Source organism: Lycorma delicatula, chromosome 12 (genome assembly GCF_047948215.1).
Source record: "Lycorma delicatula isolate Av1 chromosome 12, ASM4794821v1, whole genome shotgun sequence".
Lineage (NCBI taxonomy): Eukaryota > Metazoa > Arthropoda > Insecta > Hemiptera > Fulgoridae > Lycorma > Lycorma delicatula.
In genome coordinates, this window is record NC_134466.1 from 48,488,596 (window position 1) to 48,505,019 (window position 16,424).

A 16,424-nucleotide genomic window follows, 5' to 3' on the forward strand; every position below is an offset into this window, starting at 1 on the left:
GTCTCAAAATTTCAAAGCAATCGGTTAAGAACTTTCGGAAATTTAAGATTTTGAATAAACGAACATTTACATTTTTATTTATATATATTTGATTGTTTAAAGAGTATAACATTACAGAATGCGAGATCTTCTAAATAAATTGATTGTTAAGATGTTATATAATGTTGTTTAGCACCGTTAGCAGTTCACACATACAACAGAACACACAATACAGTTGGTGGCGTACTGATGTAATGATTATATTTATCGACATTGATGGTATTTTCTAGTAAAGTGTCCTCGTAATTTATAATTCCTACACGAATTAAAAAGGAAACTAATACTATATATCATTGTTATGGATCTGTGATAATTTTTTTTCAGTCTGGTATAGAATTAATTGATCCTTGAAAAAAATAAAATATTTTATTTTTAAAATTGTATTTTAAAAATTTATATTTTTTGTATTTTTAAATTGTATTTTGTAAAACATTTTACAAAATATATTTTACACTTTATTTAATCCTCCGTTTATCATTGGTTATAACAGATTATAAAAAATTATATGTATTTTTTTTTGTAGAAACAAGCAAATGGGAATAAAAACTCTTTTTGATTGTTTGAAGCAGTTAAGGTATAACTCCTATATGAAAAATACATGAATTAAACGAAATTAATATATCTTTAAAATAACTAATTAATACTAAGTCAATGAATTTCCAACAGAAGTTGAAATTCTTTCTCATTTCTACTGATACGGTAGAACTTATTCTAATTGGAACATGTTCTAAATACAGGTAAATTCCATACACAAGAAATGTACAAAACACTTTTTCATATTAAAATAATTAAAATTAAGAAAAAATTGAACCCTATTTTTGAACGAGTCAGATTACATAAAAATATTTCATAATGTATTCTAATGTGCAATTACTTGCATTCTTTTTTCAATTTATCTACACGCAATAGTCAAAGGTAATCTCATTAGTTGAAAATTTTTACCTATTCAAATTTTATTTGTAATCAGGTCTGTTTTTTCTCATTTAATAACATGATTCTGGGTTTGAATCATGATTAAGCTTGACATTTTTCATACACTACAAAATGTACTCTTTCATTAGCACAGACGTGGCCAAAAGGTTTGCCTACGGGCCGAATTGGAAGGTTTTTTTACGGACCGAAAAATTAAAAAAAAATTAAAAAATGGTAAATACAAAAACAATTCATTTAAATAAAAAAATTTATTATGGAATTCGTATATGAATAAATGTAAGTAATTTAGTATAAAAAGTTAACAAAAAAACTAATATGGCGTGTTAATTTTTTAAATTTCCGTATTTCCTATTATTCAATTTCTTATTAAAAAAAGGCTAATATTGAAAAATTTTTCGCGGGCAGCATAAATTCATTACACGGGCCGGATCCGCCCCGCGGGCCGTATGTTGCTAAAAGCTCAAAATCCAAAAAAATTTGTTGTTTGGACTTTTTCTTAACTGCAGTAATAAGCTCTCAGTGAGAGCTTTTCAACAATATATCATAAGTGGTACTTATTTTCATTGGTTCCAGAGTCACAGCCAAATGAAATTTTAATTAATAAAATATTTGGATCTTACAAGGAGAAGACACATCGAGGAGAATCCGACTTCGTCTCCTTTTTTTTAACTTGTTTTTTTATTTAAATATATCGATTTATTAATAATTATTAACCTCCGATTGTAAAAAGAATTTTACGATAAATAATAATTGAATCAAAAAAAGAAAGAAAAGAAAAAATATCACAAGTTGTTAATGAAATAAAATACTAATGCTTCATAAGCATTAACAGTTAAGCGTAACAGTTGTTACTAACAACTGCAAATGAGTGATTAGCCTGCAATTGATAAAATAAACAAAATTCTCTACCAACCCTGAATCCATTTTCACTAGTTTCGGCGTAACGTCTGTACGTATGTATCTCGCATAACTCAAAAACGACTAGCCGTAGGATGTTAAAATTTTGGATTTAGGACTGTTGTAACATCTAGTTGTGCATCTTCTCTTTTAAATGCAATCGATTGAACCAAAATTGTCCAAAAAAGCCCAAAATCCGAAATAAGTTTTGATTTTTCACTTTTCCTTAACTACAGGAATAAGCACTCATTGAGAGCGTTTCAACTATATGTTATAAGTGGTACTTATTTTCATTGGTTCCAGAGTTATAGTCAAATTAAAGTTTAATTAACGATATATTTGGAACTTACAAGAGCAGATCGGTTTGAATCAGACTTCATCTCCTTTTTTTTTAACTTTTTTTTTAATTTATTTAAATATATCGATTTATTAATAATTATTAATCTCCAATTGTAAAAAGAATTTTATGATAGATAATAATTCAATAGTAACAAAAAAAAAAACTTAAAAAATATCAGAAATTATTAATGAAATAAAATTTTATGTACTTTTCATTTTAAAGAAATGTGTATATGTAATTTAATAGGATTTTAATAGTAATTTAAAAGGAATCAGATTTTTTAATCTTCATCGCTGTTTAAACCTTCAACTTCAGAAGGGACGTGATGGTCTTCATCATCCCATACGGCAGTTTTCACTTCCATCTAGACTATTAGAAACGCAGCATTTCATGAAGCTCTTCACAACCAAATCGTTTGAAGATCTCATGCACCCAAGATTCACTCGCATATTAATGTCAAACTCGGCTTTTTCAATCTTCTTGTAGGAGACGTTTCATGGACTGTAGTCACCATCCACTTTATATAAAAATGTTCCAAATGAGCTCTGAAAGGCCCATTATAAAACGGCTGGAGTAATAACGTCATTCTAGTAGGAATACAAATTTGCACCGCTTTACTTTCTTAAAGTCTTTTTTTCAGACTGTCTGTTACACATTCAGGGAAACTAACATAATTTTCAGTTATAAAAGAGCACCAGGTCGCAGTTCCCACACACATTTTACCCGTTCTAAAACTAGCGCGTTATCCGTTCATCCTTTTTCTTGATAAACACATTGACACCAGCAGATAATTTTCAACCGGTGGAAGGTTTTTCTTTTAAATACAATAAATGGCGAAAGTTTTTTTCCATCTGCAAATACCGCAAACATGACTTTAGATCGCAGTTTTTCATAAGTCCCATTAAAAAGTTATTTTCTTTTAACTGAATTACATTTCTCTGGAATGCAGTTACTTCCTCAAAGAAATTCTTTGTGGAAAAATCATAATTTTTCCTCAAAGGTATCCGGAAAAAGTTGACAAATAGATGTATGTATTCTTATAGATAATTCATACCTATTCACAAAATGATTTACTCACTCTCAACTTGTTTTAAAATTCGGTATTTGAAGGCCCCTCGCAATTTTTGCGGCTTTTAATTGTGCAATCTATGTTGAAACAGAAAATCCTTGCTCGCGTATATCTTGAATGTAATAAAACAACTGATCTGCTTGAGGAAACTTCGATTACCAAGCAATATTCTTCTACTTTTACTGATATTCATAAGCTTCTCTTTTTTTCTTCACCAATCTCTTATAGACTTTTTTCTTTTTTCTGTTTAGCCTCCGGTAACTACCATTTAGATAATACTTCAGAGGATTTATGAGGATGATATGTATGAGTGTAAATGAAGTGTAGTCTTTGTACATTCTCAGTTCGACCAATCCTGAGATGTGTGGCTAATTGAAAACCCCAACCACCAAAGAACACCGGTATCCACGATTTAGCATTCAAATCCATGTAAAAATAACTGGCTTTACTAGGACTTGAACGCTGGAACTCTCGGCTTCCAAATCAGCTGATTTGGGAAGACGCGTTCACCACTAGACCGACCCGGTGGGTTAATCTCTTACAGACTATTACGAAATATATTTACGGCCTGCTGCACGATTATCGATTTCCTCAGCTAAGCGAATAACTTTTAGTTTTTCGCCAACAGTAAATGAATGCAAACGTTTTACAGAACTAATTTTTATTAGCGCGTTTAAAATGCAAACTGGAAAAATTTAGTATAAATGTAAACTGAACATATAACCTATCTTCAATTGACTAAAGCAAAATTACTCATATGTTTAGTTAAGACGACTTCTGCCCGATATAAAAATACAGGATAATGAATAATAAACATTTTGTAATAACCGGAAATGCGGAGATAAACAAAAATGGTTATGGGAAAAGTTTATTTATAAACAGATAATTATGATATAGCCTACATAACCGAAGAGAAATCAAAGGTAATTAGAATTCAGGCTACGATTTGTTACTTTACTCTCATTTACGACCCTCATTTGGAAATCTTTACATATCACGCGCACCTATAAATTTCTGATTGATTTTTTTAAAAAAAGGTGCTCGTCGTATGCGAGTAAATTGATTAATAACAGTCATATGTTTCCTTCTTACTTTAACACATTTTTATTCTAAAGGAACTCATATTTTTTTACGTTTCCTGGTTTTATAAAACATTCAAATCAAATCTTGGACGATATTAACATCTGAGAAATAATTAATAACGCAAACTTTACGAAAGTAGATGTTTTTAAACCAATATAAATTTAAATAATACAATTTTCGACCACTCTTTATGATTAAGCTATATAAGTACATAAAAACTAACCTTTCAATTATATTTAGAAAGGTTTCAAAATGTTTGAGGTGATATAAATACACACAAAGTCAAAGAAAAAAAAAACTTTGTCAATTTAATAAATGATTATTTCATTAGCAAATATGGTAATAATAATATAAAAGTTTAAGAGGATGACTTGCAAACACTTTCCTTACCTTGAAACATGTAAATATTAGAAAATAGTATTATAATAAACGCTCATTGAAAGACGTCATTTATTTTTCTGTTGTATTACAGAGAAATATATTAAAAAAAAAAAAAAAATAGTTATAAACAGCTAATATAAACAAAAACCATCTTTAAGGTCAATTATACATATGTATTACCATAAAGTACAATAAGAATAAATAATAATGTAGATCATAAAATATATTATAATGTACTAAAAAAAAAAACACAGAAACAAAAAAGGTCATTGAAAACATTTTTGGTTCTGTAATATAATGGATACATAATACAAAAAACTTTAAATAACAATGAAAATAATTTAAATTTCAATAAAAGTCAGAGAAACTTTTCTTAGCGTTCATAAATACAATATGAATAATTTATAGATATTTTAAGAATTTAGAGAAGAATAATCAAAGGGATTTCTATAAATAAGGGATATATAAATAAGTAAGTGAGCCACCCATAAAGATATAAACACAAAATTATTGTAAATTCACCAAGTAAAGCCATCATCCATAGATTATCCAAAATTATGGTTTTCAGATTCCAGTTTATGCAAACGTTCTCTCCAAGTAAATTAATAGGTTAAAAGCAAACAAACAGTTTTTTACAAAAAAGAAAGAAAATTAAATTATTTTAATTATTATGGATGAGTCGCATCATAAACTGTAAATAAAAAATTATGATTTTCAGTTGGCTCCATATCACCAGTTATTACATGAAGTTTAATTTAAGAATAAAATTTAAAAAAAGAGTAAACAGGTATCTTTTATAAACAAAATTGAATTAATTGAATGTCACAAACTTTTTATAATTACTTTAATATAAGTATTACTTCACTTTTTTAATTAATCAAAGCTATTTAAACAATTTTGAACGAGTTTAAGACAGGACTACAGAAGAAAATATTAAAGCGCATGGAAAGTTGGATAAAGTCCATTAGTTAAAGAAATTCAGATGAGCTCCTACCTATGGTTGTCAGACACAAAGTTACCTAAATAAATTACAAAGGCAAGACAAATTTGAGAAAGAGCTAAGAGGAAGTAGAAAAAAAAAGGTAAAAAGATCATCATGAAAAGTATAGAGTTTGTTTTGAAAAGACTGGCTACTGTGGATTAGGAACAAGTTGATCGACGTCCTTAAATTTTATGACACATAAGAGGGAGATAAAGAAAATGAAAGAAGTGAAATAAAAAATCCTTTAAATTAATTCTTTCTATTAAATCCAAAAATAAATAACACAATGGAAATAAATAAGGAAGCTATGCACTTATTTGTGATATGATTAAAAAGTATCCGACCTCGGCTCAAAAAAACTTAACCGGTTTAGTTCAATGACGTGTTCTCTGATGTAAAACATTTATCCTAGCAATGTTTCCATAATAGGAAGCATTTTTCAAAGTAATTTTTAGTGAAGGCCTAAGTCCTCTTGTCGGATTTCATCTGATTTCTTCATCTTCAAATTTCTTTCCTTAAAATGGAGTTTTAATTTTATAAAAGAGCCAAAAATTCCAGGTAGTCACACATATGGTGAGTATGGAACCTGCTGAAGTCATTTGATCCTGTGTTTTGCCAAACATTTCTGGATAAGTTGTGACGCATATGCTGGAGCATTGTTGTGATGAATTCTTCAATAACCATTTTCGCAAAGCTGTAGTCTCTTGCAACGAAAGCACTTCTTAGCCAATTAAAAACAGTTATTTACCACTCTTTATTGACATTTGTCCTTGAGGAGCATATTCGTGATTGATCATACCTTGATAATCAAAAAAGAATGTCAATATGACCAAAGCTTGTTTTTATTTTATTACTGTTATATACAAGGTTATACTGGTTGTAACAAAAAAGTATATCTAGGTAAAGATTTCTAGACTCTACTTATTAAAATGTGCAGCATTCTTAAAAAAAAAAAATAATAGAATTCCGAATAGTTTTCCTTCTGTCCACCATATTATGCTTTTAAAGAAAAATTTATACCTGAAGATCGGATTAAGGAATTTTTAAAATGTTTGATACACATGTTTACACCAATTTTCTCTAATAATTAAAAATTACAGAGCAAACATATTCATAAATTCATAGCAGTCACATGAATTTTTTATATATCAGATTAAAATATGTTTTATTAACCCAATTATGAAACTTTTCGTTATAAATTAAAAGAAACCTTATTTTAAAAAAATTGTGTCAACAACCAAATTATTGCACAAAACTAATGACATAATCTTCAACCAGATTTCATATCCACCACAAATAAAAGAATTACATTTTTGAAAGTTCGTGAAACCATGTGTACCGGATTAAGGAGTACCACAATTCCTCAATCCAGTCTTGATATACAAATTTTTTTTTAAAAACATAAAATGGCAGAAAAAATAAAAAATCAAGAGGAAATCACCATTATTTCATAAAACATTTTTTGTTCATCAAATTAAGTTGTTAAACAGCTGACTTTCAAATCTGAAGGTTCTGAGGTTCAAATTCTAGTTAAGGTCAGTTTATTTTAGATGGATTTCAATACTAGGTAGTGGATACTGATATACTTTGGTGGTTGGGGTTCAATTAATCACATATCTCAGGAATGGTCAGCCTGAGTGAACAAGACTGTATCTCATTTACAAGTTATATATATCATCCTAATCTCATTGGGCAACGGAGGGGATGCTTAATTACTCAAACATACAGATTAAAATGTTTTTGGCACAACCATTTAAATCTAAAAATTTAACCTGATCATCACAGTTTAACAGAGAATATATATATTTTTTTACATTAGATTAAAAAAAAAGAAAACCATGATTGTGTTGTATAAAACAGCCAAGAAGTTATACAAGTTTTTTATGTATTACATTAAAACATGATAAAAAAGTTTCCTAAATCGAATACTTAATATTTATTTCATTCTTATTTTCTTTTTTTATTACAGCTGGTATTCCTGAGCTGGAACTAGAGACCCTTGATCCGCTTAAAATCGCTGAACTTATAATGACATATGATGGAGGTGATATTGCAGGCAAGGTAACATTGTTAGATACATATACAAGAGGATTTTCTGCAGTTAAAATAATAGACGTCAGGTAATCGAATAATAAGTTTTAGTTGATAAGAATAATCACATACACAAATATTCATTACATATTTTTAAAAATAACAATATTAATAAATGCGTTTATTGATATAAAATACTATTATAACAAAATATATTGGTCAAAAAACAAAATTAATGTACAAAAATTCATATAAAAATAATACTTTTACATCTTTAGCATGACCACGAGTCTTTGGCGGATTGGCTTCAAGAATGCAAAGAAAAAATAAAAACAGTTCAATTTTAATAATTTTCAGTATTAGTTTCAGTACAAAGTCGTAACTCAAAGACAGGCTATGCAAGAAATATTGGTTTTCCAAATTAAAATTTACCACCTGCTTTCTAAATTTTAGTGCATCCTGGATATAATTAAATAATTTAGTCCAATCCTGTCTATTAAGTATAGAAATGATATTCTGTTCCTCTGATTCATTTCTTCCATATCAGAAGAATCTAATATTCTTTCAAATTCAATACGTATCTAGAATATGTACAATGGTTTTCTGCTTTTGAATGTTATGTAGGAAGCATGTGCACCTTTTGAGTTGCCCACATGGTACACTGTTTAAGTGCAGTCCATCTCTTGCTCTGAACACCATATTAAAATATCTGTTACTTAAATCATTTATCTAGTTTCCTTCAAAAAAATTTTTATTTAATTTATTTTTATTTCATTTTATTTATTCATTTAAATTTTTTTTAAATTTATTCCCTATATTTTTTTAATACACTATTTTTTTAAATTTATCAAATTACATATAATTTTATTTATTTATTTATTTTTTAATGTAATCATTATGTGATATCATTACATGAACATTTAAATATATAAATCAATGGATTAAATTAAAAAAAGAAACCTTTAAGGAAAATATTTGTACCTTGTACAATTAAAGAAAAATGAAATGCTATTTGTAAATAAATTATTTTACCTGTCCATATAAAAATAAGAAAACTATCTTCAAAATCAACTTTATTTCACAGGATTATTTTAACCAATTAAATACTAACTATTCACAGTCATACAATACTCACAAAAAATAGTGAGAGACCTACCAATTTCTTGAGAAATTTGTATCCGACTGGATTAAAAAATACGAAGAAAAGGATGCAAGGTAAATAAAAAAAACCGTAACAGATTACAAAATGAAACAGTAATTTCTAAGTATAATTAATTTTTACTACAACATACAATCATTACTCTGTTAACAGATCTAAGACAGATGATCCAAATTTCTTTGGTATGGAAATAGACTTTTATGTGCCACGTGTTGTAACAAATGGTATTTATAAAATGGATGGACGCATTGCTAAGTTCCCAATAAATGGAAAAGGAATCTACAACATTACTGCAAGTAAGTAATAAAAATAAGCATAATTAATAATCATCTAAATAATTTGTAATGTTTGTTGAAATAAGTCTCATTCGATGGTAAGAAACAGTTCTTACTATCTAAGCATCTTTTTAAACACTTATAATTTGAAGGTACCCCACTGTAATGTAAAACAATCTCAGCATAATGATGAATACTAATAAAACATTCTTATACAGTTGATAGGTACTGCAGAAAAATATATATATATATATATATATATATATATATATATATATATATATATAGGGAGGATTCTACTAACCTCATTATTTCTCTCATTAAAATAATGAAAAAAGTTCATATTCAGTATTTTGGTAATTTTTTCCTTATTGTTCTGCATTAAAGAATACAAAATTTTCTTGTATTATTATTTATTTTTTATTGGCTTTATTTACATCAATTTTCTCAGAATTAAATTCTCTATCGACTTAATAAGTTTTATTTGTTTATTGACAATTTAAAAAATTTATTTTATGCCAAAGCTAAAAAACTATCTTTTTCAACTCAATTTTTTTGTTTATTACACCCTATTTTGTAGAAAATAATGGGGATACAGTTCTGACCCATTTTTAAAAATGTTTCAGGTCAAAACCCATAAGAAACCACTAAATTTGCCCCTTAATTTACCTTCCCAGAATTTCAGCTAGGACTTCAGCAGAGGAGCAGAAATCGGGGTGAAATCTTTTACTAGCCGTAACTCGCTAATGAAGCGTTTTCGGACCCATGTCTATATGAACTTTTTTCATTGTTTTAATGAGATAAATACACCTATGAAGTTTAGCAGAATCTTCCCGGGACAATCTGTACATAAGCACACCAGAGGAAATCGAAAGAGCTACAAAATAATTGAGATATTTTCCAATATACCTCGGTTGTTTGAAATTGCACTTGTGCAGATGAAGTATCATTTTGTTCATAAAAATATGCTTAATAATTTTGATAATGAACCAAAATTTAAAAAATAATACACTTATTGAAATATTAAGGATTAAAATATTTGAATGTCTACCATTTTGAAATTTGACGAGGAAAAAATTTTATATTTTATGTATCTAATTTAATCACATTTAATTAACACCTTCAAATTGTTGAATAAATTACATTCAGATAAATTATTTTATTTTTATATTATTCAATGATAAAACTCACGTCCTTATCTCAATCATTAAAACTGTTAACATTAAATACAATAACATATTATTAATAAATAATAATCTAATTCTTTTATTATAGCCGAAGTAACTGGAACATGGAATTTGATTGGTAGTCCAGTAACTAAAGATGGGGAAAAATTTATGCGTATCGATAGGTTATCAGTAAGACCAGAAGTTGGTAACTTAAAAGTACATGCTTCAAATCTAATCAACGACAATCCTGAATTAAGTAAGTATAAAAAAGATTGTACATATCCAAAAAAACAAATTTAAATAGATAATTCAGTGTGTTATAACAAAGGATTATTTATTTATTCATTATTCACTGATAACAACCAAAATTAAGTTCAATTACTATAAATAATAATAACAATTACAATGTATAAATTATAATTAATTACATTGTCATCAAATTTACAAAATAAAAGAGAAAGAAAATCTTACTTCAGACTAACTATTCCACATATTTACTACGTACGGTACAGTTTAAAAAATTTAAACAACATACAAATAAATAACAAAAAATAAATATAAATTATGTGTAATATAAAATCTACCACACTGCAATAACATTTGAGAGGCCAAGGTGGAAAAAATGAACAAAAAGCCTATGTACACATGCAATTAATTATTAATCTAAATTGTTACACCATCATAGATGTTCTAAATCTCTTATGACAAAGAGAAAAAAATGATAACCAATCATATTATAAAAAACATATCATAAAAGATACAAGAGAATTCATGGTAAGATTGGTTTCTGTTCTTCATAAAATAAATACTGCAATCTAGGGTTAGTTATCGCAGTATTAAAATAGATACTTTTTTAATAACCTCCAACCACTCACCTCTCCAAGAAAAATGCTTAATTTATAACAACAGAGAAACCTCTTTTGTACTTTCCAATTTAATTAACGTAAAATGGATATTAAGGACTCCGAATAGCTGATGTGTATTGTAACCTAGAAACAACAAGTATGTGTGTGTGTGTGTGTGTGTGTGTGTTCCTATGTACAACACAATATCACAAAAAATAACCATATAAGCATTTGAAAGTGCTTTTATGAAAGTAAAAAATAAGTCTGTTTTGTCATTTAAAAATTTAATAATTCTGTATAATTTTTATTTTTAGTAATCAATCACTTGACTGACTTGTTTAATACAATTCTCCATTCCTTTCTGTTCTATTAATTTCTTATCCTCATCATAATTATTAACATCCAAGTAAGAAAAAAAAAATTATATTTAAAGAAATTATCATTATAAATATATTTAATATATATGGTGATGTCTGACAGTTTAATCAAGACTACATAGCTACAAAGGTCGTGATCTATGCTAAAGCAATTGATATGATATTTAGCAATTTGAAGGGAATACATAAAGGTAAATCAAATTATACACAGTGTGGTCACAAGCCCTCTGGCTGTGGTTTTGGTGACTGATTACAGCAAGTCAGAACAAGGTGGAAGTGTGTTAATTTTATAACACATTTTTTATCATATGAGAACATTCTAATCAATAGTTGGTAACATATATACATATATACAGCCCAACAGCCCTAACTTCCCCAAGTTGTTTAGATTCACATCGCGCTTAATCTTTGAAAAGTAACAATGAAGAGCTCAAACCAGTCTTTGAGATGATGAATAAACATAAGTATACTAGATTATACATACTGTCTGTTAAAAACACTTAATAATCAGTAATCATATTTAGAACGGTATACTGATGGATTAAGATTACTTCATTGCGTAACATCAAACATTACTATGTATTAATTTTTGGCTTCCTCTACAGTTTTATTTCCTTTTACACCAAATAATTTAGCTTGGTTGTCTTAATAAACTCATCAACACACAAGTTCACCTCTACAAGAAATTCTTCTCTCTTCATCTGTTCTTAAGCCTTCCTTCTTTATTTCAAACTTATCAAACAACCTATTTTTCATAATCTTTTTATGATACTACATTTCAAAGATGTCTATTCTCTCCATGCTACTCTTCTTGTTGTAAATATGTGAAACTTAGATGGATGAGTGGAGTGACATGAAAGGATGAGATAAGAAACAAATACATAAAAGCTTCGGAATATGGAATGTTAAAATTAAGAGTATGTTGAAAACAAGAGTAAAAGGTTAAAAATGGTAGAAAAAAGAGGCAGATCAAAATTAAGATGGAGAGATAAGGAAGAACAGGATCTGAGAGAAACATTTACCTCTACACTTAAGAAAAGTAATTCTCTCTTACACACATATCCAAAGATGCGGAGCTGTTAAGAATACGTAGTTTGTTGAAAACAAACTAACGTAAATATTACATTTTTATAACTCTCCTTAAGTTGATTTTTAAAAGCTTTTCAACTATTTTTAGAACTGTGTATTAAAAACAAGTTATTTTTTAGTTATAAAAAACTAATAAATTTAACAATCAGATTTTATTTAATAAAAGATTACCTTACATCACAGAGCAAAAAAAATTATATTTCTCATCTTTAGCTGTAGTTTTGTTGATGAGATGGGAGGTGGAAATAGGACAGCAAAAGCAAGAGAGAGAAGATTAAAAAAAAAATTGATTTGTTGAAAGTAGACTATTATTAATAATTTTTAAGAAAAATTAAAAGGTAACTGCTGAAAAAATAAGTAGAAACTATTTCCGTAAGGATATTTCAGACCTACTATTGTACAAAGCTTCTTCAACAATTAATTTCTTCATAATTACATTGTTTCACATCTTTCTTCACATTCTCACTGCTATATCTTTTCTTACCAGTGATATTTAATAATGAATTCATAAGGAAAAAACTATATTTATATAATTTTTTTTTTCAGGTCAAGTAGCCCTCGCATTTGTAAACAGATTTTGGAAAGTATTATATCAAGAAATGTTACCATATGCTGAAGAAAGTTTTGATAAAATATTAAGACAATTAGTCAATAAAGTATTTCTTAAAATACCATATGACCAACTCTTTCCACCAGCACAAACACCATCTGTAGTTTAAAAACAGTTACATTTATTATATATATATATAAAATAACAGATACAAAATATTAAAAAATATAGATGTATCATAAGGGTGTCTGTATTAAGAAAGTTTGTTATAAATATAATTATACACTTTCTCTTAAAATCTAGCCTGAAATTTCAAAATACTTACCACTGTTAAATATACAAAAAATAAAATGCACACAGCCACAGAAATTATTTTATTACTTCACAACTTTACAAAGTAATTCTAAGTAAGTAGCATTGCTTCATTACATCACAAAGTAATCTCTCTAACATCTAAACCTCAATAAATAAGTAAAACACACTTATACAATTAAAATGAGAAAAAACGCTACACGTAACATGAAAATAAATAACGATGCACACATTAAGGGCTTAGAATAGTAAATGCAATGATATATATATTGTAAATATGGTATTATTATATGAACATTTTAAGGTTATTTTTTTTACAAAAATTAAGCGCACAAAATATTTTTAAACTAAATAAATTATATGCGATTTATTTTATTTTATGTACAATATTGTAATAAAAATTTAATTCTATGTTTTGTGTTATTATGTAATAAAAATTTTATTACTATATTATATATTTTATTAACCTATCACCAATTAACCAATATAAACTCAATTCCAAGTAATTAGTAACTAATCAATTTTCACAAGTTAATGTAAGATTTTTTCATCTTTGTTTCCTTATTATGATAAACAAAATGAGTCTGTAACATTGTAATATTTTATACATCTTGTGTAAAGGACAACTAAAAAACTGTAAACTCCCTTATCTAAAGTATGACTGTACATATTAGCCACAAACCCCCTTTCCATGATATAAAATTTAGGTTGGTAACACTGTACATCATCAAATTTTCATAAAGATCATCACTCCTTCCATTTACTCAACAAAGTGCCAGGTTTGTTGAAAGTTGAAGTTATTTTCACATAGCATTTTGATTTATGCAGTATTCAGTTAAAATGGTAGACAAAGAAAGTACTTTTTGAAGTAAGGCTTGTTAATAGTGTTCAGGTGCATGAGGATAGAAACACAACTATGAAAACATAAGAGAAAGATTTGTTTAGCATTTTGGTAAGGAAGCTCATCAGTAGTAACACATCAAATGTAGGGAAAAAGAAGCCTTTCCACTGCATCAGTCCTCGATTTAAAATGATTTGGATATCCTTCCAGTCGACTGAATAAGTCTGATATTATTGAGGAATCCTGTTTGCAGCCTTTTCTTAAGTTTATTAGAAAACATTTTTCTAAGCTAAATATTTCCCATTTAAGATACATCAGAATATAATGAAAAAAGATCTCAATTTATATCTTTAAGCCACTTGCTTCTTTTAATGAGCTTTCAACAGGGATATGGGATTAAGGGAAACTTGTTTCAAACCTCTTTTAAGGTTTTACCCGATTTCCAATCAAGGAAACCAGTTTTGTTCTACGATTGTACAATTTTCCTGAGTAATAACGCCTCAGAATGTATATTTTTCATGTAAAGAAAATGCTTATTTTTATGAGAACACAGTTTGTCCATCACAAATAATGTTGTGGATAGTGATATCTGAAACACATTTGATAGGGCCATAATTTTTTGATGAAAATGTTTACAGCATTTCCTACCTTAAAATGCTTGAAATTATTTCATTCCTCAGCTTCAACTGATGGGTATGGAATTAACTGCCTCTTTTCATCAAGACAGAGTTCCAGCTTATTACATTCAGTTGGTAAGGTACTTTTTAAATTAACATTTTGAAAGACAGTGAATTGGTAGGGGCACAAAAATTCAATGGCCACTTAGAAGTCAAGGCTATAATAACTTTGATAACTCTCTTTGGGGGATAATTAAAGAAAAAATCTGATGTGGTCACCACACGACTTCCTTGTAAACCTATTACATTACATATATTTTTTATTTACTTTTTCATATTTATTTTTATTTTTTTTCTTAATGAATTATTATTTATTGTTTAATTTTTTTTTGCAATTACAGGTTAATAATTATTAATAAATAAATATATTTCAATTAAAAAAAATAAAGTTAAAAAAGGAAATGAAGTCGGATTCTCGCCGATGTGTCTTACCCTTGTAAAATCCAAAAATTTCATTAATTAAAATTTTATTGGGCTATAACTCTAGAACTAATGAAAGTAAGTACCACTTATGATATATCGTTAAAAAGCTCTCAATGAGGACTAATTACTGCACTTAACAAAAACTCCAAAATTCAAATTTGTTTTGGATTTTGGGTTTCTTCTCAAGAAACCTTACACAGGAAAATTTCACCCCTCTGTAACGTTTCTTGTTTCCTCACCATTAGCTAAATCATCGACTAACAAAGTCGGTCGAAGTCTCTTATAACTCCCAGGTTTATTGATTTTTTAGGTGGATCAACAATCACCGAAGGAATATTCACTGGGATTGACATATAGTTCCCACGAGTACCGGCGATATAACAGACCAATCCAGCATAGCGCGCGCGTACTGGCTTCATACAACTGGGTTCACCCTGATGCCCAGAGAACATTGTTCGAGACTCACTACGTAGAGCTACGCACCCATCGGCACAATAGTGTCCACCTTGGGTTATGGTTGCGTTTCGTAGGGTGTCACAACACCACCGAGTGTAAATAGAACAAAGTAAGATGTTGTGTAGCTGTGTAACAGTATATGTTGTAATTTTTGTAGTGTTTATGGTGTGGTATATGTGTGTAGTGTAAGAGGTTTGGCACCTCGGTGTGTAGTGGGAAGAAAATATGCCGAAGCAAAGGCCATGGGGATGTTAACCCTCAAAGTCTTAAAGAATAAGACTTCCCATCGGAGGAAAATGTTGATGAGTTAAAAACTACGTCACACTGTTTTTACAACTTTGATCTATCAATATGGAAGAGAATGTCTGAATCTACTTGGTGTCTGAAACAGTGGAGGAGCTCGTACAGATGTATTTTAAAATAAGTTTTATATAAAAATATAAAACAAAATAATGATAAACAATACTTGTTTATTTCTTTATGTAGAAAGTTTATT

At 28.1% G+C, this 16,424-nt stretch overlaps 1 protein-coding gene across 2 annotated transcripts in view; it reads left to right on the forward strand.

The window, feature by feature from the left end:
- Positions 1-13,979, forward strand: part of LOC142332862 (protein takeout-like) — a 54,188-nt gene extending 40,209 nt beyond the window's left edge. For both annotated transcript variants that reach the window (XM_075379538.1, XM_075379537.1), the window contains exons 3-6: positions 7,694-7,844; positions 9,068-9,210; positions 10,465-10,614; positions 13,216-13,979. In XM_075379538.1, the coding sequence (XP_075235653.1) occupies positions 7,694-7,844; positions 9,068-9,210; positions 10,465-10,614; positions 13,216-13,388 (617 nt within the window). In that variant the 3' untranslated portion in view covers positions 13,389-13,979. The remainder of the gene's footprint in view (positions 1-7,693; positions 7,845-9,067; positions 9,211-10,464; positions 10,615-13,215) is intronic.
- Positions 13,980-16,424: the final 2,445 nt, after the last annotated feature.